The sequence below is a fragment of the Camelus ferus genome, chromosome 15, assembly GCF_009834535.1.
Source record: "Camelus ferus isolate YT-003-E chromosome 15, BCGSAC_Cfer_1.0, whole genome shotgun sequence".
NCBI lineage: Eukaryota > Metazoa > Chordata > Mammalia > Artiodactyla > Camelidae > Camelus > Camelus ferus.
Genome location: NC_045710.1, coordinates 44,793,098 through 44,819,595, shown reverse-complemented (window position 1 = coordinate 44,819,595; position 26,498 = coordinate 44,793,098). Strand labels below are relative to the sequence as shown.

At 39.7% G+C, this 26,498-nt stretch overlaps 1 protein-coding gene across 7 annotated transcripts; it reads left to right on the top strand.

The window, feature by feature from the left end:
• Nucleotides 1-1,110: 1,110 nt before the first annotated feature.
• On the top strand, nt 1,111-25,055 carry FAM161A (FAM161 centrosomal protein A). 7 transcript variants are annotated; one of them, XR_004326362.1, is made up of 7 exons: nt 1,111-1,726; nt 11,616-11,854; nt 13,098-14,267; nt 14,612-14,779; nt 16,517-16,616; nt 23,147-23,309; nt 23,854-23,979. XR_004326362.1 is itself a non-coding variant. In XM_014564859.2 (7 exons), exons 1-7 carry the CDS (start codon nt 1,526-1,528, stop codon nt 24,615-24,617), a joined length of 2,172 nt encoding a protein of 723 aa, XP_014420345.2. In that variant the 5' UTR covers nt 1,128-1,525; the 3' UTR covers nt 24,618-25,055. The 7 variants fall into 7 exon arrangements, 4 of the variants coding, with proteins under 4 accessions (XP_032353526.1, XP_014420345.2, XP_006191395.3 ...); XM_014564859.2 differs by lacking the exon at nt 23,147-23,309 and adding an exon at nt 24,479-25,055 and having other exon boundaries at nt 1,128-1,726; nt 23,854-24,008; XM_032497636.1 differs by lacking the exons at nt 1,111-1,726; nt 23,147-23,309 and adding exons at nt 8,171-8,311; nt 24,479-25,055 and having other exon boundaries at nt 23,854-24,008.
• The last annotated feature ends 1,443 nt before the right edge of the window (nt 25,056-26,498 follow it).

Below are 26,498 nucleotides of genomic sequence, written 5' to 3'. Positions count from 1 at the left end.
TGTTCATTGCACTGTATATGTTACATTTCGATGCAAAAGTGCAAAAGTAATTCTTCCTATGATGATGCAAAATTTACCGTTGTTTTTTTTTTCCTGTAGATCTGTCCATTTCTGCTGTATATACTTGGAGGCTATGTTACTAGATGTCTGCAAATTTAGAATATTGGTGGTGAATGGAAGCTTTTCTGCACTTTTACATACATACACACACACGTCTTCCACATACATTCCTTCTATCTATTCTATTCTAGTCATCCATTTGCAGTGTCTCAACATGTAGACCTGTCTTGCTGTTTTGGGGGGCCGGGTTTACATCAGATTCCAGGAGGAGTAGTGCAGCCGCAGAATTAGCTGCATGCAAACAAGAGGAAGTGCCTTCTATGGTATCGGGGCATCCATACCTCATGGGCTTTCAGCTCGGGTTCTGCGCAGAATCCAGCCAGCATCTGTTCCAGTGTTTGAAGCAAATGCTTAACCAAAACAAAGCAGCCTGAAGAAGGGAGGGAGTAACAGATTTTGCAGGTGCTCACACTCCAGACCGGTGAACAAGAAAGGCTTGGTATGGAAGGCTCAGACCTCAAAGGTGGATTCTGGACATCGCGCGCTGCCCACTGTAACTTTGGTGGTGATGGCGGGTGGTAGGGCCGGGGACAGGAGGAGGCTGAACGATAGGCAGGGGAAGGTTGCTGCAGCTTCAGCCTCAGGAAATAGGGGCTTAGGTAGCAGGTGGCTAAACCTGCAACACGCCTGGTATTTTAAGGCGAGGTCTCTCTTTCAGACGGGTCGTGTAGAGAGGGAAGGCGCCATTTGAAAAGCCCAAATCCCAAGTGGAAAATGTTGATGGGGTGAGGCGGAGATGAGGCGCGTCTGCGCCTCCAACCCCGCCATTATAAAGCTGAGGAACCCAAACTGCAAACACCCGGTTCGTACACCTGCACTGTCACTCAGGCGATAGGAAAAACTGGCAGCCTCCTCCGGATTGGTCGATTTCTGCAAGCTCTCCAGTCAATCAGAGTAGATTGTACCGCAGTCCTTCCCATTCTCTGGCCCCAGGGAACCATGCTAGGTAGAGAGATGCAAACCTTGCCACTTTCCTGAGACCGCAACACAATAACATCTCCTGCTTTCCTCTGCCGCTGCCATCGGCGCCTGACATGTTAATTCAATTAATAAAAATGCGCTTTTTTTCCCTCCACAAAACGAGTCGTTTTGTTAGTATAATGTGAAATCTGCGTTTAGGCGGTGACGCGCGAAGGAGGGGAAGAGGTGCCCCGTTCAGCCCTCAACCCTCTACACTAGCAAAGACTTACTATTGACTCCGACTACCCAGGAGGCCCCCCTCCCGCGTCTCCCGCAGCGTGCGCGGATTTTGAGTGGCTTTTGGCCCCTCGCGGCCCCTGTAGCGTCCCTAGTTACCGGGCCCCTAGTAACCACCTCCCCTCTCAAGTAGCTGTCGGGCGCCAACGGCCGCGCCAGCATCTCCGCCCCGGGCCAGCGCGGGCGCTCAGGCCTCGGCGGCGCGATAATGGCCGCCTTGCATCGAGCGGCGAAGCTGTCGAACCTCCATCTCTCAATCCCGGTCAATCCCAACACCGGAGTGCGGGTCGCCCAGTACGAACGCAAAGACCCCTTAGAGTCCCTGTCGGCGGCGGTGGCGGCCTTGGAGGGGGAGGAAGAAGAAGAGGAAGAGGAAAAGAAGAAGGCGGCTCGGCCGGCGCGGGCGCCGGTAACGCAGGGGCGGGACGTGGGCTGAGGCTGGGTCTGGGAGCCAGCGGGGTGCAACTGGAGGCTGGTGGTGAGACGCCGGCTGGGAAACACGCGCCCTGCCTGTTCAGACCTCCCCACATGGTGAGCCTGGCCACCACTTTCTCTCTAACCGCCCCCACCTCACCGCCCCGGAAAATACTCAAAACTGAGGCGTTGAAAAGTCTTTTAATTTTCACCAATGAGATTGTTGTAAAATTTTCTTAGAGTGCATTTACACTACTCCATTTCTAGAGAGTGCAAAGTACAAAATTTTACTCCTTATGCTCCAACATCTGTTAGGAGTAGGGATTTTCTTTTTAACTTGAGGAAAACTGATCTATCCCATAGAGGATAATTCATAAAACGCAAGTAATCAGCTGTGCTGTCACGTGTATTTTGTTGTCACCTTGATGTCTTGGTTATTAGTGCATCTTAATACAATACACGAGAGGTGGTGTTTAAAACCATCAGCAGTTCAGTGGATAGATCAAGCACAGATATAGTTAAGCGTCCAGAGAAGCAGATTACTAATGATCCAATGTTTCCAAAACGGTTCTTCAGGGTGGGGTGAGACAGCCTTCTCACTGATCAATTTTCAGTGTCAAATGTGTTTTGAACACCTGTCCACCAGGTAGAAGGCTGACTCTACCATCTGCTCCATTCACTTAAAAGTGGGAATCGTAATTTTAACTAGCAGTCTGCAGATATAAACCTCCTTAACGCCAATTAAAGATTCTTAATACCCTTTGTCCAAAGCTTTTCAGATTCAAAACATTGTGGTCTAGGGCTAATAGAAATCACTGGATACTTTGGAATTCTTATTTCTTTAATCTTCACTAACACTATTAATGAGAAATTCTGTAGCAACACCTCTTATGGGCAGTATTTTACCAACAGAGGTTATCCATAGTAAGACAGATTGAGACCCTGAACATGAACGTAGGACCAAATTCATTCATGATAAAGCTTCCCCTCAACACAAATTTCAGTAGCCAACAGAGGAGGCAAAGTGATGGAGGAAAAAGACTTGAATGGAGAAAAAAGATTTGGAATCCTGGGTTAGGATCTATTCATTTGCTAGTTGATATGAAGATGTAACTTCCTGCAATCTCAGTTTCCTTATCTGTAAAAGAACTATAGTAACTATCTTTCTTGTCTCATTGGGCTAATATGAGAACCAAGTGAGAGAACGTGTGTCCTAGCTAAAGAACAGTTTGTATCAATTAGTAATAATAATAACAGCTGCCAGTGGGACTGTCATTTGAACAACTCTCCCAAAGAGTAGATTCTACTTTGGCTTGCTTGTTTGTTAGAGAAGTCCATTATTTCTGTAGTTACAGGTATACTTCCAAAGTGCCCTGTTAAACTGCAAATCTGTATTAGAAACGTATTACCTTAAGAGAGATTAATTTATCTAATGATCTAGTTTCCAAGGGACAGGACCCCACCAAAAAAAAAAAAAAAAAGGTGGGGGGTAGTAGCTAAGTTGAGTTTGGCACTGTTCTCAGAGCACCACATGGATCCAAAAGGAAATCTGGATAAGCTACCACTGTAATAGGCCTGACAGAGGTCACTGGGGTTTACGGACAAAGCACTAAAAAGGCAGGAAAGAGAGCAGGAGCTAAGCTTTGCCTTCTTCACAGTTTGGCTTGTGTCTCCAACTTGATTTTTAAAGGTTAGTTTGTCTCAACTTTGTCATCTGTAAAATGGAGTAAACTCAGCTACCATAGCTGCACAAAACTGATTAGAGAACCAGCTGTCACAGTAGGCCCCTTTTAACTCCTTTGGTTTGCCAACGCCAGCCACCCCTCAACCTTCATCTCACCCCATGCAGAACTCTGGGCCCATACTGAGCACTAAAGCATGTTTCTGGAATCTAGCCTCAGTTGGAGACATCAGTTCATAGGCCTTGCTGTGTGGTTGGTGATGACATGGGTAAAGCAGTATTCTATAATTCACAGTTAAAATTTCCCTAACTTTCCTAATGGGATGGTCTTCTCTTTTTCAACAAATATTGAGCATTTATTAAGTGCCAGTCACAAACTATTCAGTAGTGAATGAAGAGGACATAGGTCATGTCATCACAGTGCTTCCAGTCTGATGAGGAAGTTAGACAATAAAAAAATGAACAAATGATTATAAGACAGGAAATACTGGGAAAGAAATGAACAGGTGACTATAATTAAAAAATAAAATAGGAGGGAACCTACTTCAGTAAGTTAACATTTAAGCCAATGCCTGATAGATGAGAAAGAACAGCCATTTGATGAGTGGAGGTGGGAAAAGCATTCCAGGAAGAGGGAACAGCATATGCAGAGGCCCAGAGATAGAAAGAGACAGAGCTTTGTGTGATTAAGGATCTGAAACAAAGCCTTTCTTTTTTTCTGGAAAAAAGAAGGAAGGAAAGAAGGAAGGGAGAGAGGGAAGAAGGGAAAGGAGGGGAGGTTGGAGAGGTAAGCAGGGCCTGATCATTCAGGGCCTTGTAGACCAAGGTAAGGAGTTTAGTGTTTATTATAGGTCCAGTGAGAGGTCCTTGAAGACTTTTAAGAGATCTGACCTGTTCCTACTTACATTTTTAAGAGATGATTCTGTTGGCTTTGTGAAGAATGATTGGAGGGTTTGATAAAGCAAGGAGATTGGTTAGGAGGCTGTTGCAAAAAAATTCAAGTGCCAGAGGTGGTGGCTTGGACCTAGAGTCCAGGGGAGATGACAAGAAATGGACAGATTGGATAGGACTTACTGTTAGGTTGGATGTGAAGGCCAAGGAAGAAGTCAAGAATATTCATCTCCAGGTTTCTAGTTTGACCAGCTGCATGGAAGATAATGCCATTTACTAAACTGGAGATAACTTGGGGAGGAATAGTTTTAAAGGCTGGGTGGGAATCAAGGCTTCCGTTTTGAACATGGTAAATTTGAGATATCTGTGAAATACCGAGTTGGGCCTATGAAACTGTAGTCCTATGGGGCATGGGATGGAGATTTTTGTCTGGGAGTTTTCAGCATTTTTTTAAACAATGGGAATGGGGGAAGTCACTTGGGGAAGTGCAGAAAGAAGGCGCCTAGTATAGAACTCTTAAAACACTCAACATTTAACAGTCAGGTAGAGAAAAGGGGGCAAAAGAGATTAAGACCAGCTAGAGTGATAGATTATTGCAAGAGTGTGGAAATTTCCAATTTGTTGGTTTCAGTGATGAGAGAAAGGGTCAAATACTGCTGAGAAAAGGGACATTTCATCCCTGAAGCAGGAGAGAAGGAGAAAAGGGGCAACAAAAGCGTATAGTTTTGTGGATGGGAAGATGAGGGAACTTCTATTTTCTATTTTAGATGATGGCTTCTATTTTCCTCAAAAAATAAGGAGTTATCATGGACAGCTGGGGGTGGAGGTGGGAGCAGGCAGAAGAGCAAGGGAAAGAAAGGCAGTGTTGCTGGGGAGTGTGAGAGCCACCTTCCAGAAGGAACACAGGAGGTGCCAGGCAGACCAAGTATCCATTAGAAATTGTTCAGTTTTTAATTTAGTGTGAATATTCACAAAACATTCTTTGTCTTTTTAAGTTACATTTTAATTATGGAAGTGATACATGAACACATTCTCCTTTTAAAATTTCGAATGTTAGAAATAAGGCTTAGGCCCTTTTAACACCTCTCCCCTGAAAAGAAAACCTGGCTCTCCCCTCCCTCCTCATTAGTAGCCTCATTAGTTTTGAAACTGATATATATCCTTCTGGGCTTTTTCCTGTCTCCTGTGTACATAACATTTTAATATGTGGTAGCATTTTGTATGTACATATTGTTCTGCAGCTTGCTTTTTTTCCCTCTTTTCATTTACATGTAGAGCTGCCTCATTCCTTACAAATCCCTTTAATGCAAAAAAAAATTTTTTAATAATAATTCTAGAATGGTAGACAATGCTAGATAGACTGTAACACAGGTAATTCCGAGTGCTGGTTACTAATGAAGCAACATGTGCTGGAGGGAGTCATCATCTAAATGGGTCAAGCCAATCTAGGGAAGATTATCCTCTAATCTAGTGGCTGCCTGTACAACATTCCACGAAAAGCTCAACAGTTGAAGGGAAAGGGTGCTATTTTAGGCTCTTGGAAAGTAATGTCCTTGGCCTAGGTTATTTGATCTACTTAATGTTTCCTTCTGTATAGAGACAATTAAAGACAAAATTAAGAGTTGGAAGTCGCCTATTAACCATTTATCTGTTTTAGGTAAAACACTGTGAGAACAAGTTTATCTGTGTTACCAGTATTAGGCTGACATGCAGTGGATGCTGTGCAGAAGTCAGTGCATAAAGATAATTAGCAGACCTGCCACATCCCTTCCAAAGCTATGCATCCTCCTAAATGTTTTTCAAATGGTTTTTCCAGGTTCAGATAAATTTCATCCTTTCTGTGACAATGATTGTTATAAGACCTTCTTTTAAAGGGGTTCTAAAAGAATGACGGGAGAGCATGTGGATGCTTTTGCCTAAAAACGGTTCTTTGGAATATCCACCCAGTTTCTTTTTAATTTATTTTGTGGGGTGGGGGGGGATAGGTATACTTACTTATTTTTAGAGGAGGTGCTGGGGATTGAACCCAGGACCCTGTGCATGCTAAGCACGCACTCTGCCACTTGAGCTATACCCTCCCCCTACCTAGTTTTAATGAGAGTTTTTGGAAAATAAGCCCTTTCCTTAATACTCAGTAGAATATAGCTCTTTAGAGCAGCCAGTATCTCTTTGACTGATTCAGTCCTTTGTGAGGGAATACCTGTCCTCTTCCCTTGGGAGAAACTTAGTATTTTTTAGCTGAACATACACTCACCCAGCAAATATTTATTGAGCACCTGCCGTTGGCCGGGTATTTCTCTAGGCACTGGGGACACAAGTGTGAACAAAGCAAACAAATGCCTGCTTTTGTGATGCTTTTTTGGTAGGGGCAGACAGACAATACACAAATAAGAAGGCTATGTAGGATGTTAGTTGGTGGTGAGTACTTATGAGAAAAAGCAGAAAAGGGACGCTGACAGTGAGTCAGAGGAAAGGTGGTAATTTCAAATAGTAGTCAGTGAAGCCGCTGTTGAGAAGATGACATTTGAGTAAAGACCTGAAGGAGTGAGCAAGTGGGCTGTGCCAGTAACTGGAGGAAGAGCATCCCAGAGAGAGGGAACAGTAAAGGCCCCGAGGTGATTTTGCTGATTCTGTGAGTGTTGAAAAAACTGCAAAAGGGAATCAGCCACTGCTGCTAGAAGGAACCGCTGCTGGCACAGGCAGACAAATGGACAGAGAACTAATCTGAAGGAATAAGTCCCTTCTTCCTCCTCCAGACTTGCAGTCTCCCTCTAGCCCCACTTTTGGAAGAGTCTAGCGGGGAGCACCTGGCCAAGCAGAAACATGGTTTGCAGAGTTCCATCCCCAGCATCATGTAGCAGGGTATAGAAGAACAGCACTGGAGCTGAGAGATAACAGTTGAACACCCGGCACATATACTTCATGTATCGTAGAGCTGATGTTCAAAATGTTAGGGCCTATGTTACATGGGCAGAACCTAGGCTTGAATGAGAATTCTGATGCCGTATCTGTAATCTTTTCCTCAAGCCGTGAAAACACTCCACACTGAAAAGTTAACTTCCATCAAAGTGTTGTAAGGAGGCTGAAACCAGGTGACCAGTGAGTAGTCGGGAGCCAGCAGTAGACCAGAAACAGAAACTACCTCCTGCTTGCCCTTGTTGCCAAAACTTGGCCTCTGGACCCCATTTACCGAATTAAGACTCGAGGACAGAGTTTGGATGAAGTAGAAAAGGTAGCTTTATTTCTTTGCAGGGCAGAGGAGATCACGATGGGCTGATGCCTCCAAGACTATGATCCTGCCGGGGAGAGAAGGTAGGGGGTTTTATAGTAAGAGTTCAGGGGGTGACACTGGTTTCCATAGAGATCACATACAGGGTAACAACTTGTGGCAAAGTTGTTCTTGTTTTCGTAGATGCAGTAGTCCCCTTTCTTCTGCTGGGTCTGATGTTCACCTCTGGCTTTGGAACTCTTCTAATATTCTTGTGCCTAGAACAAAGGTGATTAGGAAAGGGATCTGTAGAAAAGTGCTCTAGAGAAAAACTTGTGCAGTGTAAAGTTAGGTTGATATATACTTCTGGCATTTTAGGCAGGCTGAGGCCTGAGCCCTCTTGCTGCAGTGTTTGCACAGGCTGGGACAACAGAATACAAAGAAACCATGAGGGGCTAAACGTAACTGCAGACACTTATGAACAACAAGATGTACAAAACACCCAACTGCTGTCTCTGAGGTTTTGGGAGGAATACAAGGGGTTTGGGTAGATCACCCAATCTGCCCAGTCCTGGTCAGCAAAAGCATGAGAAAAACCCTTTAAATTATTATAGTTAGTTAAGCAGTTACAAATACCATAAGGCCACCAATGACAATAGGATCCTACTTGGTTACACTCTAACCTCCCTTTCCAGGTTTGCTTCCCAAAATTGCTTTATGCATTTTTACTTTCTTTTCATCCTGCAGCCGTGTGCACCTTGCTTTCTACCATGACCCCCACCCTGGACGCTTTCGCTAATGTAAGTTCCTTTGTCTGGAGTACGTTTTTCCTCTTTCCCCCTCCACTTTCTCTGATCCTCCAGATTCTTCATTTCATTGACTCAGCTCAAATATCACCACCTCTAGGAAGCCTTCCTTTATCTTCCAAACTCAAACCAAACCAGAGCTCCCTTCACACAGTGAGGTCGAACAAACTGAAACATTGTAGTTTGGAGCAGAAAAATGTTTATTGTAGGATTAAGCAAGGGGGAACAGGCAGTTCATGCTCAAAAGCCTGAACTCCCCTGATGGTTTTCAGGGAGAGTTTTTATAAGCAGAATTTGGAGGGAGGGCTGCAAGTGTGTGACCTTCCTCTGATTGGTTGCTGGGAGGTAACAGGGTGGTATTCCAAGAATCTCAAACATCAGCCTTCTGGTTCCAGCCAGTCTGGGGTTTCCATGTGCTTATGCCCAGCCTGAAGTTACCATCCTCCACCTGGATGGGGGCCTTAGTTGCTGTAGAAGAGCTCAGAGATGGTATCAGACTGTTATGTATGTCTCTTGAGGAGGAACCAGGACCCTGCCACATCACTGTTGCTAATGTTTCTTGACTACCTTTCCTTTGTTTCTGCATTCCCTCACTCTAATTGGTAACTATTTGAATCTGCCCTTTGGAACCAGAACACTGAAAGGCTTTTGTACCCTGGAGGGCCCCACAGGGTTCTGCTCGGTTTCAACTTGGCCTTTGCATCTCTCATGACCACTTTCTATTTCCCCTTTAGTCCTCCTGTCACTGCTTATTTAGATGTTGGTGTTTGCCAGCATTTCCATCCTTAGGTTCTTGCTCTCATTGCCCCCACACTCTCCCAGGCAGCCATATGCACACAAGGCTGCACTTGCACTTCTTCGTGCATTGCTAGCTCCTGTACCCCTGTCTCCAGCCCAGCCTTCTCACCAGGTCTTCAGATACATTTACCCACATGTTTCCTGGACATTTGGCTGCCCCGCTATCACCTCACACTCAGTGTGTCTAGGACAGAGATTAGTGTCCTTTTCCTAAGCACTCTTCTCCCCTGTATTCCCTGTATTTTTGAAAGGCAGCACCACCGTCTACCTAGACAGACAGCACTCCAAGCAGAAATCTTTTCATTTTCTTGCCCCTCGTCCACGCCATTATTGAGTTGATGATTCAGCCTCTTAAATCTCCCAAGACAGCCTCCTTTCTTGTGTTCCTGGTGCTGTTCCCTTAATTCTACCCTTAATACCTCTGACTCAGACTTTGCAGTAGCCCATTAACTGCTGCCAACCCTGTGTTCCTTCACTCCACGCCATTTGCTCCCAGAGAGTCCTGAGTGTTGCGACCATGTCACTGCTCTGCTAACATCCTTTAAGGCTTCTTTTGCCTGTGGCGTGGCCCCCTGGGCTCTTGGTTGGGGCTCCTGACTTGCCTTTTTCACCCTGTTCCCCACCCACCCTGAGACTGTTAACCTCCCTCTGAGCACACCATGCCTGTTCCCTCCTCTTGTGGCTAAAAAACCTTTCCTGTCCTTGGAAGGAGTATGGTGTGTCTTTGGGGCCTAGCAGACTTGGGATTGAATCCCAGCTCTGCTACTTACTGGCTATATGACCGTAGGCAGGTCACCTAACTCCTCTGAGCCTCAGTTTCCTCATCGAAGACAGAATACCTGCCAGTTGCATCATCATAAGGTAACATGATGAATGTTCTAGCACCATGCCTCAGTTTCTTTGTTTTTCAGTGCTTCTTTTCTCTAGCAAACTCTGTCCTTGTTCATCCTTATGTTTCCAGTCTGGCTCACCTCTGTGGATTCTGCTGCTTCTCTCCCCGGGTGAGAATTAGGTATCCCTTCTGTGAGCTCTCCTGGTGTCTGATAGTGATACATGGTCACTCGTCTATCTCCCTGCTCAGCGGGGCCCAGCTCGTGGGTAGGAATCAGGAGTTCTGTCTTGTTCAGTTTGCTATCAATTATTTATCTACACGTCCTCTCCTAAACTAGCTGGAAACTTCTTGAAGATGGGGTTTTTATCTGATTTGTACCATTCAGCAGCTAGCTGAATGCTGGGTGTCCCTAAATATTGAATGAATGAGGAAATTAGCAAAGTACTCATTCTTATAGCTAAGAAGATAATGGTGAAGAGCACATACAGAAACAGCAGAAAATTCTCTTCACTGAGTTGTACGACATAAAGCAGTTCTTCAATTTATTTGGTAATAAATTTCTGCACACCGGTTCTACTGAAGGAAACTTGTTTTCTTTCATTTGTTTTCTCTAAGTTATCTCAAGTGGTCAACACTGGCCTTTTGTACACTGTTTTAGCCCATTGAAAAATTATATTTATAAATATTGTATATAACTGACTTTGGAATTTTCCTGTTGGGAGACACTACTCAGATTTATTTTCTAGAGTCTTACTAGATTGGATCTGTAATTTTCTATGGCAAAGATGCATTTTTCATTTTGAATCTATTTTGGCAGTAAGCTAAATTTAAAACCATGGTCAGCAGCCTTTTTTGTATAGTATCATAAGTAATTTCACTTGTCTCTCACCTGGGAAAATATTAAAATTTTTACATTTGTAGAGAGTATGGGGTTTTATCTCTTTAGTTGCTGCAGTTAAAAGAAGTTTGAAAAGTATGTGACGGGAGTGAGGGAAAAAGATCGGGCATCCCCTTCCAGGCGTGTATACAGAACAGCTATACTATATGTTCTTGTCTTGTCACCCCACAATCCCTGTCACCCTTGGGAGCAGCTGTTCTGGAAATCTCTCCCACCCCTTCCCATGGCCTCCTACTCCCTCCTGAGGCCTCGCTTCTACCCCACCCCCGACATCCAGGAGGGCTTCTCCCTGGCCCTTTGATGAGCCACTAAGAACTTGGTTCCCTCCCTTCTCCTGGCACACCCTTGGGGCCCAGGCTGCAGGAGCCCTGCTGGGGGAGAGTGCTGGGCTATGCTTGCTTGGTTTGCAGCAGGAGGAACTGTTCTTCACCTCAAGTAACTGACTACTTAGAAGGAGGCTCTTTGTAACGAGTGGTTTGGGTTTATCCTATTATAGTGTATAGGTTAGTACGTGATCTGGGAATCTCACCATTCTTTATGAAATGGATTAAATAGCATTTATTCTCTGGCAGCTTGGTCTCGCTCTCGTTTCATTAGGAGAAAATGTACATAGCCCACAAGTAATTTATAATCCATTATATGTTCATAGTCCACAAGTAACATATAACCTAATTAAGTGGACTTTTTAAAAAGCAGCATTGGGAATCAGCATCAACTTAATTTGTCTTTCAATCCAGACACCGTATAACAGGTGGTTTTCCTCCTACCAGGCTGATTTTAACACCAACGTTCCTGGGGTGGACGAACAAAAACGTATATCCCATGAGGATTTTGTGGACTTTTCTGATATTTATCACTCTAATGAAGAGTATTTCAGGAAACTAGAAGAACTGAAGGCTGCTTACTTGGAAACTATGGCAAAGTTAGAGAAAATGTACCAGAATAAACTACATTTAAAAGAAGTTCAGCCAGCAATCATCAGGGAAGAAGCTTCTAGTGTCTCTTCTGGGTAAGTTTGTTCATAATGTTATTTGTGGACCATAAAATAAAATGTATACTTAACAGCACAGAACAAAATTTTTTCAGAATATTTTCTCTCAAATGTCCCTTTGTGCTTTTAATAATACACAGAGGTGAGATTTTATTAAAATTCTTTGATGGCTTATCAACCTACTAAGTGGCTTCTTGCTTTGAGGGTCATTTGGTGGCCATTTGATCTTTTCTCTCTGACCCACCACTCTTAGACAGGTGTCAAAATATTTAGTCTGGGGCCATTTTCAACTGATGAATATTAAAATTTAAAAGCCCTTTATAATATGTGTATTAACATGAACTCATTAACATTAACTCATAGTACAGAGAGTTCAGGATGAAGACATAAATCTGATTTAAGTTTTCAAATAGTCACTTTTGCCATAAATTTACTGCTTTTGAAACTTGAGGCAAGTCCCTTAACTTGTCCTGTTGGCCAGTGCTGATTGTGCGTCTCCTGTGTCCCAGACCTTGCCTGGGCACTGAGGAGTCAAAATCAAGATGCTCTCAAGGAGGTCAAAGACTAGCTGAGATCCAAAAACACAGCACGGCGGAACAGAGTGTTTGGAGAGGGAGGAAGAAGCAGTTGACAATGTCCAGGTGTCACTGAAGGGATGCAGGCATGAGTTTGCTACTGAAGTGTCATATCCGAGTTCAGTCTTAAAGGGGAAGTAGCTGAAGCAGGTGTAGGAAGCCAGGAGTGGCCTTCTTAGCTGCAGAAACCACGTGTGCAAAGGCACGATGCTGTGAGAAATCACGGTGTGTGGGAAGAACTTTGTGTGAGTGCATCTGACTTAAGAGTGGTGACTGGGGCAGGGAGAGGCAGAAGGTGAAACTGGAAAGGTAGGAAGGGCTTTATAATCTAGATTCAACTTTGTAACAATACAAATCGGAAAAGTTTCGAGGAGAGGAGTGATGTGATCAGATGTGTGTCTTAAGATGGTGACTCTGGGAAATGTGTGGAAAATTCAGTAGCGGTTAGACACAAGGAGCCTCTGCTGTTCTCAGGTTCCTGCCCAGCAAAATGAGGGATTTGAATTAGATCATTTATAGGCATCTCCCAGGCTCTGTTCTAAAAAAAAATGATCCTTTTTCACAAGCCCTATCCAGCACCTGTCTTCTAACTGATTTTACTTTGATCCTAGAAATTACAGAATTCTTAATTTTTATATTTGGTCACATACAACTAGAAGAGTAACCAAATTATTTTTCTCACTTAGGTCCGTATCAGAAAGGAACTCCTATTGCCCTGTCTCGTTAATGACATCAATTTCAGAGCCTGATTTAAGTCAGTCTTCCTCCTTGATTGTGTCTTCCTCTGAAGATGAGTTGCCCAGCTTAGAGAAAGAGTATCCAGAGAAAAACAGAATGATGACCTATGCTAAGGAGCTCATCAACAACATGTGGACAAACTTCTCTGTTGAAGATTATATTCGATATGAAGATGCTGACTTGCCAGCGTGTGAAAAAACAAAGAAGAAACCAAAAGAATGGGTGCCAAGGATTACAGTGCCTGAGCCTTTTCAAATGATGATTAGAGAGCAGAAGAAAAAAGAAGAGAACATGAAATCTAAATCAGAGGCTGAAATGGTACGCAAACTGCTCAAAAAACAAGAAGAAGAATCAGAATGTAAGAAAAAATTCCGAGCCAATCCAGTTCCCGCGTTTGTTTTTCTCCCCCTTTATCACGATATAGTCAAACAAAATGAAGAAAAGAGGAGGTCTATGAAGGAGAAAAACAAAGAAGCTCTTTTGGCCTCGCAAAAGCCATTTAAGTTCATTGCAAGGGAGGAACAGAAGCAAGCAATTCGGAAAAAGCAGCTGAAAGACTTTTTTAAGTCTGAAAAGAAAACAAATCGATTTAAAGCTAGACCTATACCTCGATCTACTTATGGTTCAACTATCACGGACAGGTTAGCAGAAGAAGAGCTCTATAGAAACATTAGGACTCAGCAAAGAGCCCAAGAGCTTTTACAGAATTCATCCCCTCTGACTTATAGACCAGCTCGTAGAAGTCTTGCTTCAAGGAAGCCCAAGTGTCCTGAACAGGCTGAAAAGTCAAAGTATAAACACAAGTTTAAGGGCCAGACTGTTGATTCTGAAAACCTTCCTGAAAGATATCAGAAACACCACTCAGAACAGAAGTGTCCAAAGCTCCTAACAGTCTGTGAACCATCTGACCTTCACACCACCTCACATGCATCCGCTGAAAGAGAGAAAATTTTGGCAGACATTGAAGCAGATGAAGAAAATTTGAAAGAAACACGTTGGCCTTACCTGTCTCCAAGGCGCAAGTCACCAGTAGAAAGTGCAGGTGCGAAGCCTGCACCTTATAGCTGCAACCCTCCAATGCCCACTGTGTCCTCCAGAGGAAGAGAGCTAGCCACAAGGTAGATAACCGATACAGCACTGGCCGCCTCATGGTTGCTCTGTTGATTCTGTGTTGGGGAATTTGCAAGTACGAAGTTATTATAGCTGGTAACATATTTTACTATATGATATAGAACTTTTTGCCAGAAGGTGTTCTTCTAAGAAGTGAATGTATTTTCCATTTTATGAATCTTTGGGGATAGAAAAGCTTACAGTCAGCCTATTGATTCCTAATTTCACAAGTCAGATCCTTTTCAAAAGGTTGCCCCTTTTTTTCAACCTTTGAAATATCCTGTGTTAAATCTTTGCTAAAAAGCATTTTCATTGGCTTAAAGTGAATTAAGCCTTAGTTTGTTGCCCTCAGGAGATCACTTGAGGAAAAGAAAATGTTGGAAGAAGAGAGAAATCGGATCCTAACTAAGCAGAAGCAAAGAATGAAAGAATTGCAGAAACTCCTGACGACTCGGGCTAAGGCTTATGACTCACATCAGAGTTTAGCTCAGATGTCTAAATCCAGAGTGAAATCTCTCAGGTATCAGGAGAGAATCCTGACCCTGCAGATCATTGATTTTCAAACTTTTTTTTTAATCAGTGGACCCCAATTTATGAACAGATTAAGAATAGTATTAGTATTTCAGTTTATGGATTCAAGTTACTATCAGTTACTTATAATTAACATACACACACACACATTCACTGACTTCATGTGAGAACCAACATGTATTCTCACCTCGTGGTGAGGACCATGACACCATGTTGATGAGCAGAAACATTTCTGATTGCAGCCATAGTTAATATTTGTGATCTTATATCATCATCTAATCTTGTTCTTTATATTATTTTTTATTGCACAGTACAATATTGAGAAAAATCTTGATTCAGATAAAGCTCTTTTTTAACAGCTTGCCATATATCTCAGAACATTCTTCCATAAACAGATATGTCAGAGAGCTTTGTTCTAAGGTCTGCATGAAATCTGATAGCACAAATTAACACATTGATGTTAATTACCATCAGTTTTGTGATGTGTCAGTTAGCACATGTGTTAATATTTAGTGGTATGTGTTACACAGTGGAATTCTGCAGTACAAAGTTTGAAAATCAGTGTTCCAGAGGGACATTTTTATGTTGCAAAAAATGTTCATGTTTATTTAAGTAGTAAAATAGCTCCCCCCAATCTGGGTAAGTAATATGATTTATTAATTTTTAATCTGACTTATAAATACTCCCAAAATCTATATTTGCTTTAAATTATGAGTATTCCTCTAAAAATGTATATTATGTATCATAATTATTATATTCCTTTATAATGTATATTATGTATATATTCTTTATAATGTACATCAGTGTAATTCACTGATAGAAAGAGCTTGATTTGATGAACTTGAGCAAAAAAATCCTTAGAAATACACTCTTCATCCTTAGAAAGTAAGCTGGATAATAATAATGCTAAATTGTAATTAACCATAATTATCATTTTATAGTATTATTATTTTTTCTAATCCATGAAATCTTTTGCTCTTGGTAGAGTTAGTATGGTTTACTTAGAGAAAATAGCATAAATTTTTTGTTGAAGTATAACTGATTTACAATGTTGTGTTAATCTCTGGTGTACAGCGTAGTAATTCAGTTACATATATATGCATATATATGTATTCTTTTTCATGTTCTTTTCCATTATGGTTTATTACATGATGAGAAAATAGCATAATTTAATTCATTATAGGACCTTGTTCAAAGTAAGTATATTTCCTGTGAATTTATGTATTTTGGTTCTTGTTCCTCTGTGTATTGTATTCCCATACTCCCCATTTCTCCCCTGACCTGCTCCATTTACTTTGCTACCAAGCTCTAGAAGGTCTCACTTAGGGGAAAAAAGAAGAGCAAAGTCTTGTTTTCAGAAGAAATTCCCTAAAGAGAAGATATTTGATTTGGACCAAATTTTCTTGGTTTTACATACTTACAAATGAGATAAGAGGGCATTCATCGATCTCTTCGGGCCGGTTTGAAGCCCTTAGTAAGTTACATTTTGAAGATTTTAGAAACCTCAAAGTTTCCTTTGAGAAATTGTTCCTGGGATGTAAAACATGTGGTCTCAGAACCTAGGATTTTTTTCTGCATTCCATAAGAATTTACCAGTCTAGAAAAGATATTCTGGTAAACTGTAAACTCTGCTCATAATTTCATTTCTGGTTTGTCATCTAAGCTAAATGTTGTGTTGCAAGTTCTTATTTCTTTTTAAAATTCCATTCCCTTTATTTGATTTTAGAAAGAGTGAAAAGGAAAGGATGAGAAAATACCGACAAGAACTAGAAGAAAGAGAAGAAAAATTAAAAAGCAGGCCGCTGCTATTTGAAAGAGTTGCTCAGGTTGTGTTTGTTGGCATTTAAGAGCTATTGTCAGCTTTTTTTTTTAACATCTCCAGCTCCAAATTATTATAGTCCATTTTTCTTATGTGTTATCTAATTTATTTCTGTGACAGCTTCATCTTATCAGTCAAGTAAGTAATTTAGCTTAAATCTGAGCATTAAATCTTGTTGATGAGGCTTGTAAGCTTGAGAAAGAGCATGCTGCTCATCCAATCGTTTTCAAAATACTAATTTCACAGCCTGTTTTTAATGGCTAGTCTCTCTTCAGTACCAACTTGGCCAGGTATTAAGGTGAGGCTTCATGATATGAGTTGGAAGTCTTTGAAGAATTAAAAAATGAAACAAAATGGCTAATTGAATCAGATTTATTTCTGCCATTTCTTTTTCAGTTTTATTGAGATAAAATTTACATATAGCAGGTATAAGTTTAAGGTGTACAACATGACTTGGCATACATATATTGTGAAAGGATTACCACAGTAAGTTTAGGTAACATCCATCACCTCATATAGTTAACAAAAAATTTTTTTCCTTGTGATGAGAATTTTCAGGATTTACTCTCTTAGCAACTTTCAAATATACCACACAGCAGTGTTAACTATCATCATCATATCGTACAATATACCCCCAGTACTTATTTATGTTACAACTGGAAGTTTGTACCTTTTGACTCATTCATCCAATTCTTCCAGGAAATACAAATTTGATCTCTTTTTCTATGAGTTCTGTGTGTGTGTGTTTGTGTGTGTGTGTGTGTGATTATTTTTTAGAGTCCACATATAAATGAGAACATGTAGTATTTGTCTTTCTCTTTCTTTTTTCATTTAGCATAATGCCTTCAAGGTCCCTCTGTGTTGTCACAAATAGCAGGGTTTCCTTTTTATGGCTGAATAGTATTCCATTGTATATGTATACACCATATTTTCTTTATCCATTCATCTTTCAGTGGACATTTAAGTTGTTTCTATGTCTTGACTTATAAATAATGCTGCAGTGAATTGACATAGTGATTTTATTTCCTTCAGATAAATAGCCAGAAGTGGAATTGCTGGATCATGTACTAGGTCTATTTTAATTTGGGGGGGGGGCAACCTACATACTATTTTCCATAATGGCTATACTAGTTTACATACCCAGCAACAGTTCACAGGGGTTCCCTCTTCTCTACATCCTCACCAGTATTTATCTCTTGTCTTTTGGATAATAGGCATGGTAACAGGTGTGAGATGATATCTTATTGTGGTTTTGATTTGTATTTCCATAATGGTTAGTGATGTTGAGTACCTTTTCATATGCCTGTTGACCATTTGAATATCTTCTTTGGAAAAATGTCTATTCAGATCCTTTGCCCATTTTTTTTTAATTGAGGTATAGTCAGTTTACAATGTTGTGTCAATATCTGGTGTACAGCACAATTCTTCAGTCAATATGAATATACATATATTCATTTTCATATTCTTTTTCACCATGAGCTACTATAAGATACTGAATATATTTCCCTGTGCTATATAGTATAAACTTGTTTATCTATTTTATATATACCAGTCGGTATCTGCAAATCTCAAACTCCCAGTTTATGCCTTCCCATCCACCTCCTGCTGGCAACCACAAGTGTGTATTCTATGTCTCTGAGTCTGTTTCTGTTTTATATATAAGTTCATTTGTCTCTCTTTTTTTAAGATTCCACATATGAGTGATATCATATGGTATTTTTCTTTCTCTCTCTGGCTCACTTCACTTAGAATGACATTCTCCAGGGGCATCCATGTAACTGCAAATGGCATTATTTTATCATTTTTATTTCTGAGTAGTATTCCATTGTATAAATATACCACATCTTCTTTATCCAGTCATCTGTCGATGGACATTTAGGTTGTTTCCATGTCTTGGCTATTGTAAATAGTGCTGTTATGAACATTGGGGTACAGGTGTCTTTTTGAATCAGGGGTCCCTCTGGATATATGCCCAGGAGTGGGATTGCTGGGTCGTATGGTATGATCCTTTGCCCATTTTTAAATTGGATTATTTGCATTTTTGCTAATGACTTGTATGAGTTCTTTATATGTACTGGATATTAACCCCTTATCAGATATATGATTTGCTAATATTTGTTCCCATTTAGTAGGTTGCCTTTTCACTTTGTTGATCAGTTTTTTTTTAAGTGAGCCTGTAATTTTTTGTTTTATCTACAATTACTAAAAGAAATTCCTTTTTATTGGAAAAATAATTTGGTCTTACAGACAGTGAATCCTGATTTTACTACATTTATACTCAGTGTTACAGTCTTTCCCTTTAGAGAGATTTGTCAATTTCAGATGATCTTCTCCTTTGTACCCATAAGGGAGGCATTCCAAAGGACTTAAACAACAGACAAAATCACTGGAGGTTACAGGTGCTGTGTTGTGAATTTCAAGCTGTTATATTTGGAGCTTCCTGCCAGCAAGTGCCTAGGACAGATGAGTGTCCTTATAGGACTGCCCTTGTCAATGACTCACTGAGGATGAGGAGCATGTGTTGTGGGTAACTCTACATTTACAATCTCTCAAAACTATGGGAACATTTTACTTACTGATTTGGATATAATTTTATGTAATGCTTTTCATTTTAAGGGATGAGTTTCCTTTTTTTGACATCTCAGTTTCAATTTTAGGGGAAAAAATTATCATAAGCTGCTCTACATTACTCAGCATAAAGTGATTGACTTTTGGCTCAAAGTAGTTATCTCCAGCTCCCAACTGTAGGTTTTATACACACTTGTCTGGATATATCTACCCAAATTTCCCAAGGCGTCTTACATTCATCTTGCCCCTAGCTAGATCTTCCTCTGAGTTCCTGTTTTTGTTGGGCCACAATTTAAATGACTGGGAACCACTTTTTCTCTCTGTTCAGTTGTCACTGAGAGTCCTGACAAGTTCTCTTTCTAAATTTTTGGATCTACCTTTCTCCATTCAGGCGAAATGCTAGGTGAAACCTCTGTTACTTCCTGCCTGAGTTATTAGAAGGGTTTGACTCATGTTCCTACCTTGCTCTTTGCATAGACACCCATTGTATTTCCCATTCCCTTGCCACAGTGTTCTCCCTGAGCAGGTAGTTAATAACCCCCAATTACAGTGGCAGTCATTTTCACTGATGCCGTTCGTTCTCATTTTCAATGAATGGTATCAAGGGGTCTTGTTGACTTCTCCAATCAGTACTACAAGGTGGATATTCCAATACTGCAGGGGAAGAAACAGAACTTGAAAGAAGATAAGTAACTCATAAGGTTTATAGTTAGGAAGTAATGGAACTAGGATTGGAACCCAAGTCAGTCAGCTTCCGAACACTTAACACTAAGCCGTCCTGCTTTCTTCCTGAAGATAAATCCACGAGTCTTAGCCTGGTGTACAGAATCCTCTGTGATCTGATCCCTGTTGACCTCTTTAGTTCATCGACCACTGCACTCCCCCCAACCCCTACTGTGTACACCCTTTACTTTCAGGCCATACCAGACTACTCACTTTAAACTTGAAATCTTTATTCATGCTGTTTCTCAGTACCCTTAGAGCCTCTTCCTATCTTTCCTCCTACTCTTTCAAAGCTTAGTGTCGAATCGCTCCGTGCATTGTTTCCCCAGGTTGGGTTGGGTGCCCTTTACTCTGTTCTTTTATTACCATTTGTGCACTTCTGTCTTTGCTTCTCCCACATTGTTTGGAAATTATCTGTTTAATGCTCTCTCTTCCATTCCAGCTAGTCATTTTTAAAGGTGTTGGTCAAGTCTTTGTATTCCTAGCACCTAAGACAAGTATCGCACAGAGGACTTAATTTTTTAACAAACATTTGTTGAACCCAGCTGAACTGTTTCTGGTTTTAGCCTAGGCTGAGAGCACTACCCTGACATATTAGCAATGAATCTCAGTGTTAACAAGCAGTTTTGCCATGCTGTGAATTCCCACTCTTTCTAAGCACCAGAGAAATCTGGCAAAATAAGTGGTGTGAAATTAAACCCATAAAGAAATTTTAACATTGAAAACATAGGTTAGTTTCACAGCTGATATTTTCTCTACCACTCTTGGCCCACACGTACGCTGGTCCCTTTGCCCAAAACACTCTTCTCTCCCCATACACTGTCTACCTCCCATGAGGGCTTGTCACAAAATAAGTATTCAGTAATTATTAAATAAAGGAAAGAATTACTATAAACTAAACTTGGGCTTATAAAAATTAAGTCCTTTTTTACCTTCAAACTAGGGCATTGAGGGTAGACAAATTTTCATCAGTACTTGTTATTTTGGTTTCTTGAAGAAACAAAGCTATTTTTTTTTCTGCAGAGTCTTTGATAGAAAAGTAAAATAACCATAGTCATTTAAAATTATTTTTTATTTCATGGTCTTTACAATTCTTTTGCATGATGAAATTCAAGGGGAAATGTTTGTTTCAATTAGGAACAATTATACACTATTCATCTTGATATAAAATATTAAAAGGTAATAACTTCTATATACAAGATGGCTGTCCGTGACTCACCATTGTTTTGGTTTTGTTAAAATAAATTAGTACATTTTTTATTACAGTCTATTTTGCTGTGATTATTGCTGCTAATTAACAGCTGTTATTTAATAAATTCACTCAGAACTTTATGCATTACCCATTTATAAGTGTTAATTGGGCCTTGCTGCTGTTGCGTTATCCCCTAGCAGTGTAAGCCTGTGCTCCAGGACAGAAGAAACCATATTTTCCAGTTCCTTGAAAGTCACAGGATTTATTAACTGAATAGATGTTAAATCAAATTTTAAGCCAAATTCAGATGAAGGCTTACAAGCACTTACTCTGGTTTTTTTTTTAATCCATTGGCTATTGTATTTTTTTTAATTGAAGCATAGTTTACAATGTTGTGTCAATTTCTGCTGTACAACATAACGTTTCAGTCATATACACACATATATTCATTTTCAAATTCTTTTTCATTATAGGTTACTATAAGATATTGAATTTAGTTCCCTATGCTATACAGTATAAACTTGTTGTTTATCTATTATACTATTATAGTAGTTAATATCTATAAATCTCGAACTCCCAAGTTATCCCTTCCCACCCCGTTTCCCCCCTTGTAACCATAAGTTTGTTTTCTATGTCTGTGAGTCTGTTCCTGTTTTGTAAATAAGTTCATTTGTATCTTTTTTTTTTTTTGATTCCACATATAAGTGATATCATATGGTATTTTTCTTTCTCTTTCTGGCTCACTTCACTTTGTATGACAATCTCCAGGTCCATCCATGTTGCTGCAAATAGCGTTATTTTATTCTTTTTTATGGCTGAGTAGTATTCCATTGTATAAATATACCACAACTTCTTTATCCAATCATCTGTCAGTGGACATTTAGGTTGCTTCTATGTCTTGGATATTGTAAATAGTAAGCACATATTTTGATTAGTATCATTTAAATCTCTTTTATATTTCATTTGCTTAAGTCAAAATTTACTGTTCTTAACACATTCAGAGTTAGGTTTGGGGTTTTATTCTGCTTTACAGGCTTTGGGGCACAGTTCTCATCTCACTTTGCTGTACCTCTCGGCTCCCCAAGGCTTGTCTGTTGGTGTTCATAGCCTCTGGATGCATTTTTATTTACTTTTCTAAAATTGTTATTTACAGTGGGTGCACTTTAGCAGCAGCTTGAGTGCTTCTTTTTTAGCTTTCCAGAGTGTCAGGAAATGCACTGGTGATAATTTATCCATTGTAATAAGTCTTTGCTATTTTGATTTCTCCCATGGGATACTAGACTCCGTGGTCCCTCCTTATGCTGGAATCCGTGGGTTAGGAAAATATCTGACACAGCCTTGCTGAAGTCAGGCTTTTGGCTACCTGCAAGCCCCAGGACGCCCACTACCACTTAGAGAAGGCAGCATGGTGGAGTGGAAAGACCCAGGAAAGGGTCAAGAGACTTGGTTTTACCTCTTACTATATCCTTGTGACCTTAAGCAAACCACTTAACCTCAACAAGAATGGAGAGGGTGTCTTAGTGTCCTTAAGTTGTTAAATTTAGAGGTGAGACTGAGTGCTCTTCCATACCCCTTCCTGTATGGGATGCCATTGGTGCACTGAGACTGAGTCATTCCTTGTCACTTTGCTTTAGTTCAAGGTCCAAGTAGCAATTTTTGGCCCTATACTAGTTCATATTCACTCATGGGAACTAAAATTGGACTAATGCTGAGGCACTAGTGTGAACCCCAGTCATCTGTGTGTTTGTAAAGCCTGTGGTCTAAGGAACTGTGACAACTGACTTGCTTTTGTTATGACAGGGTTATCACAGGTCCCAGAGTCAGGGAGTGACATTCTGGAGATTTGAACCCAGTTCTGAATTCATGGGGGTTTTTTTGTTTGTTTGTTTGTTTGTTTGTTTTGGTTCTTCCAGAGTAAAGGTAGCAACATTGATCACCTTATCACCTTTGATGGATTGTAGATGTGGTTTGTAAAGAGTAAAATTTACAGTAAGCAGATAAAGTACCTCTGACAACTGTCACATGAAATTATTTTCTTACTGATTTTTTTTCAGATATCCTTCAACAATCACACAACAGTGCAGTGTAAAGAATAGTTATAGATCAAAACTTACGTGGCCACTACTCAGGTTAACAAATACAGCATGACAGCATTGCAGGTACCCAGAAACCCTGTGTGCCCCTCCTGGATCAAAACACTCTCCCTGTCCCCTAGAGGTAACCACCGTTCTAACTTTTGAGATAAGCATTTCCTTGTTTTTCTTACAGTTTTACCACATGTGGACCTATCCCTAAACAGTATAGTTTAGTTTTGCCTGTTTTGGGACTTTATGTGAATGAATCATGCTAGGTATACTTCTGTGTTATGCTGCTTTTGTTCAGTGTTAGTTTGTGAGCTCCATCCCTGTTGTGGTAGGTAGCCAGAGTTCATTCGTTTTCATTGCTTTATTTCAGTCTGTTGTATGAATAGACCACAACTTATTTATCCATCTTATTGTTGATAGATATTTAGGTTGTTTCCAGTTTGGGGTTGTTATAAAACAGTACTATTCTGAGCATTTTGGAATCTCTCCTGGGGCTCATGTGTAGGCGTTCTCTGGGCATATACTTGGGAGTGGAATTGCTGGTCAGAGGGTATGCATATTTTTTCAACAAACTGTGATTATTGAATTTCATTTTCACTGGAGCTTTTAACCCATACATTTTTAATGGAAATTTAAAGTCTTTCATTCTCATCTAAAAAGGTTTGTCTCTCCTATAGAAAAATGCAAAAATGGCAGCAGAAAGGCATTATTCTAACACCTTAAAAGCACTAGGAATATCTGATGAGTTTGTTTCAAAGAAAGGCCAAAGTGGAAAAATATTTGAATACTTCAGCAATCAAGAGATGAAAAGTTTCACTGAAGATAAAGAAAGGTAACATATATAAGATGTCTGAATGGTTTACCGTTGAAAAAATTCTTACTTGCAGGAAAGCATAAAATTCTGTTCTATAATATTTTAAAAGGTCTTTTACTTAATGGAATACATGTGAACTACTGTAAAACGTATTGATATTTTAACATGTTTGACACTGCAGAATATTACATGGTGATGAAGTATTTTGTCTTTAAAGTAAAATAATTTAAATTTCTGACTGACCTAAATAATGAAAATAATGACTTGCTTTCAGATGAAGTTTAAAGAGTCAATCAAGTTTTGAAATAAATTAGTTCTCAGAGGAATATTTATTTTCCCAGTTGGTCCTTTCATAGAGTTTTCTTGATAAATTGGAACTTAGGCACTTGAGGAAGACTGACTGCAGGCTGGCATGCATTGCAGAGGGTTTGTTTTCCCTTAAACCAGATCATTTTTCTTTTGAAAGACTGATAAATTTCTTCCTCTAGCTTTAATGAAGAAGAAAAGACAGGAGAAAGAGAGAATGGGGAAGAAAATTATTGTACTGATACCAGCAGCCAAGATTCTCGCAAGGAAGAAGATGAAGCTGATGAAGAGCGTGGAGAAGAGAAGACAGGGGAAGAATAAAAGGGGAGGAATCAGCAGGGTCTCCTCTCTGCCCCTGCTCTTGTTGGCAGCATCGGGCATCAGCGGCGCTCCTGGTGTCAAGGACATGGATGAGGACCCCTCCGATATGTGCAGGGCTCTTGAGCAAAGTCATCTTGTGGCCTGAAGAGGCCGAATCCAGCTGATGGGTGCTTTGGTCAGATAGAGTAAGGCTTTGCCTATTCAGTTTTTTAAATCGCTGCATATGGTCTGTTTGCAACTTTGATTTTACTCATATTTTTAAAAAATGTTTGAGAGTCACAGCTGCCACAAGCCAATTAGGCATAAAAATATACATTACTTCATTATTTTTGGTGGAAAAAATTGCTTAGCACTGAGAGCAGAGAGAAGTATTGGCCTTTGGCGATTTGTTGGAAAAAATTTTCAGGAAAGCATCAATCAATAAATATTTCTAAGTTATACTATTTGCCCATTCTTTTTCCCTATGGTACATCTCACAAAATGAATCCTCAGACTTATTTTACTAAATATTTTAAGTTTCTTATCTGAGCCATTTTTAGAAAGTAGTAAGATATAGAAAAAAATTGGGTAACTTGGAAATTTACATTCATTTCTCCACTGAGACTTTACTGTTAAGTATCCACACCATCATCACTTTTTCTCCTTTACCCCTATTTTTATTCCAATTTATTTTTGATATGTAAATTATTAGAAAAGTTTTTATACTAGTTTTTTTAGCTGTGTGTATTATGGCAGTTGGAAATAATTATAGCAAAGAGTTATAATCTTAATTGGAAGTAAATATCACCCGTTTTATATATAATGAAATTGTGCATAATAATTTATTCAAGTCTCTAAAGTAATTCATATTTAACTCTTTAATTCTCAACCCATTTGTGCTCCACTTTTATACATCATTGCAGACACACTTGTCTTTCTGTGCATGATACTAATTTGATTTTATGAATCTATCATTTTTGCTCTTTGAGCAGATTTTTGTTTTAAAAATTCAAACCAGTCATAAAGATGTGACTGGGTAAGACTTGTTTTCCTAAAAACAACCAATATCCTTTAAAGATGATGAACTAATAAAGATGTATATAATAGCAGTGTTTCCTAAAGGGCAATTTATACTTTAAATGAAGAAATAAGGTGATTTTTCTCAATCAAGAGCAAATGTTTACTTATAACTCCTTTCCTACAGATTGTGTTAAACTATTTGTCACTATCATTAGATTGTAAACTCTTTAAGACTTGGCACCATTTAAAAATTCATCTGTGTATGTCTTTTGCACAGGTTTGTACATACAGTAGGTACTTAATAAATGCTTGGATGAGTAAGTAGATGAATATGGTTTTCAATTATAGTTACTTCAAAATGAGTACACATGAGATTAAAAATATTTCCTTCCTTTCCAATTTATTGAGAACCTGTGAAACACAATCCACAAATTGTAAACTTCAAAACGTGACTTGCTTGCTAACAATTTCCTCCTCATTCTGTTTCTCCTTAGTTTCATGGGGAGAGTTTGGGACTTGGTTTAAGGACCAATCTTCAGTTTTCTTTAAAATTGGGAATATTACTTATCTTGGGTGGCTGTAGAAAGAACTGGATGAAATCATGTATGGAAAGGCTCTTTGTAAACTAGGCTATTCAAATGATAGTGTTAGAGGACAGAATATTCCTCAAGAAACTTTAACTAAACATACTTTTCTTTAAATGATATACAAAGTGATTTAAATATTATTTTGTTAGAAATATTTGAACGAATTATTGATTGATTTTTACTGAAGTATAGTTGATTTACAATATTATTTTAGTTTCAGGTATACAACATAGTGGTTCAATATTCTTACAGATTGTACTCAATTTAAAGTTTTTACAAAATAATGGCTATAGTT

What these genes read in the sequence shown, in the direction of transcription:
- FAM161A (XM_014564859.2), top strand. Translation starts at nt 1,526, where the DNA reads ATGGCCGCCTTGCATCGAGCGGCGAAGCTGTCGAACCTCCATCTCTCA. An exon ending in GGAAGAGAGCTAGCCACAAG is followed by an intron (nt 14,268 to 14,611) that starts GTAGATAACCGA and finishes TGTTGCCCTCAG; the next exon opens with GAGATCACTTGAGGAAAAGA. An exon ending in TCCAGAGTGAAATCTCTCAG is followed by an intron (nt 14,780 to 16,516) that starts GTATCAGGAGAG and finishes ATTTGATTTTAG; the next exon opens with AAAGAGTGAAAAGGAAAGGA.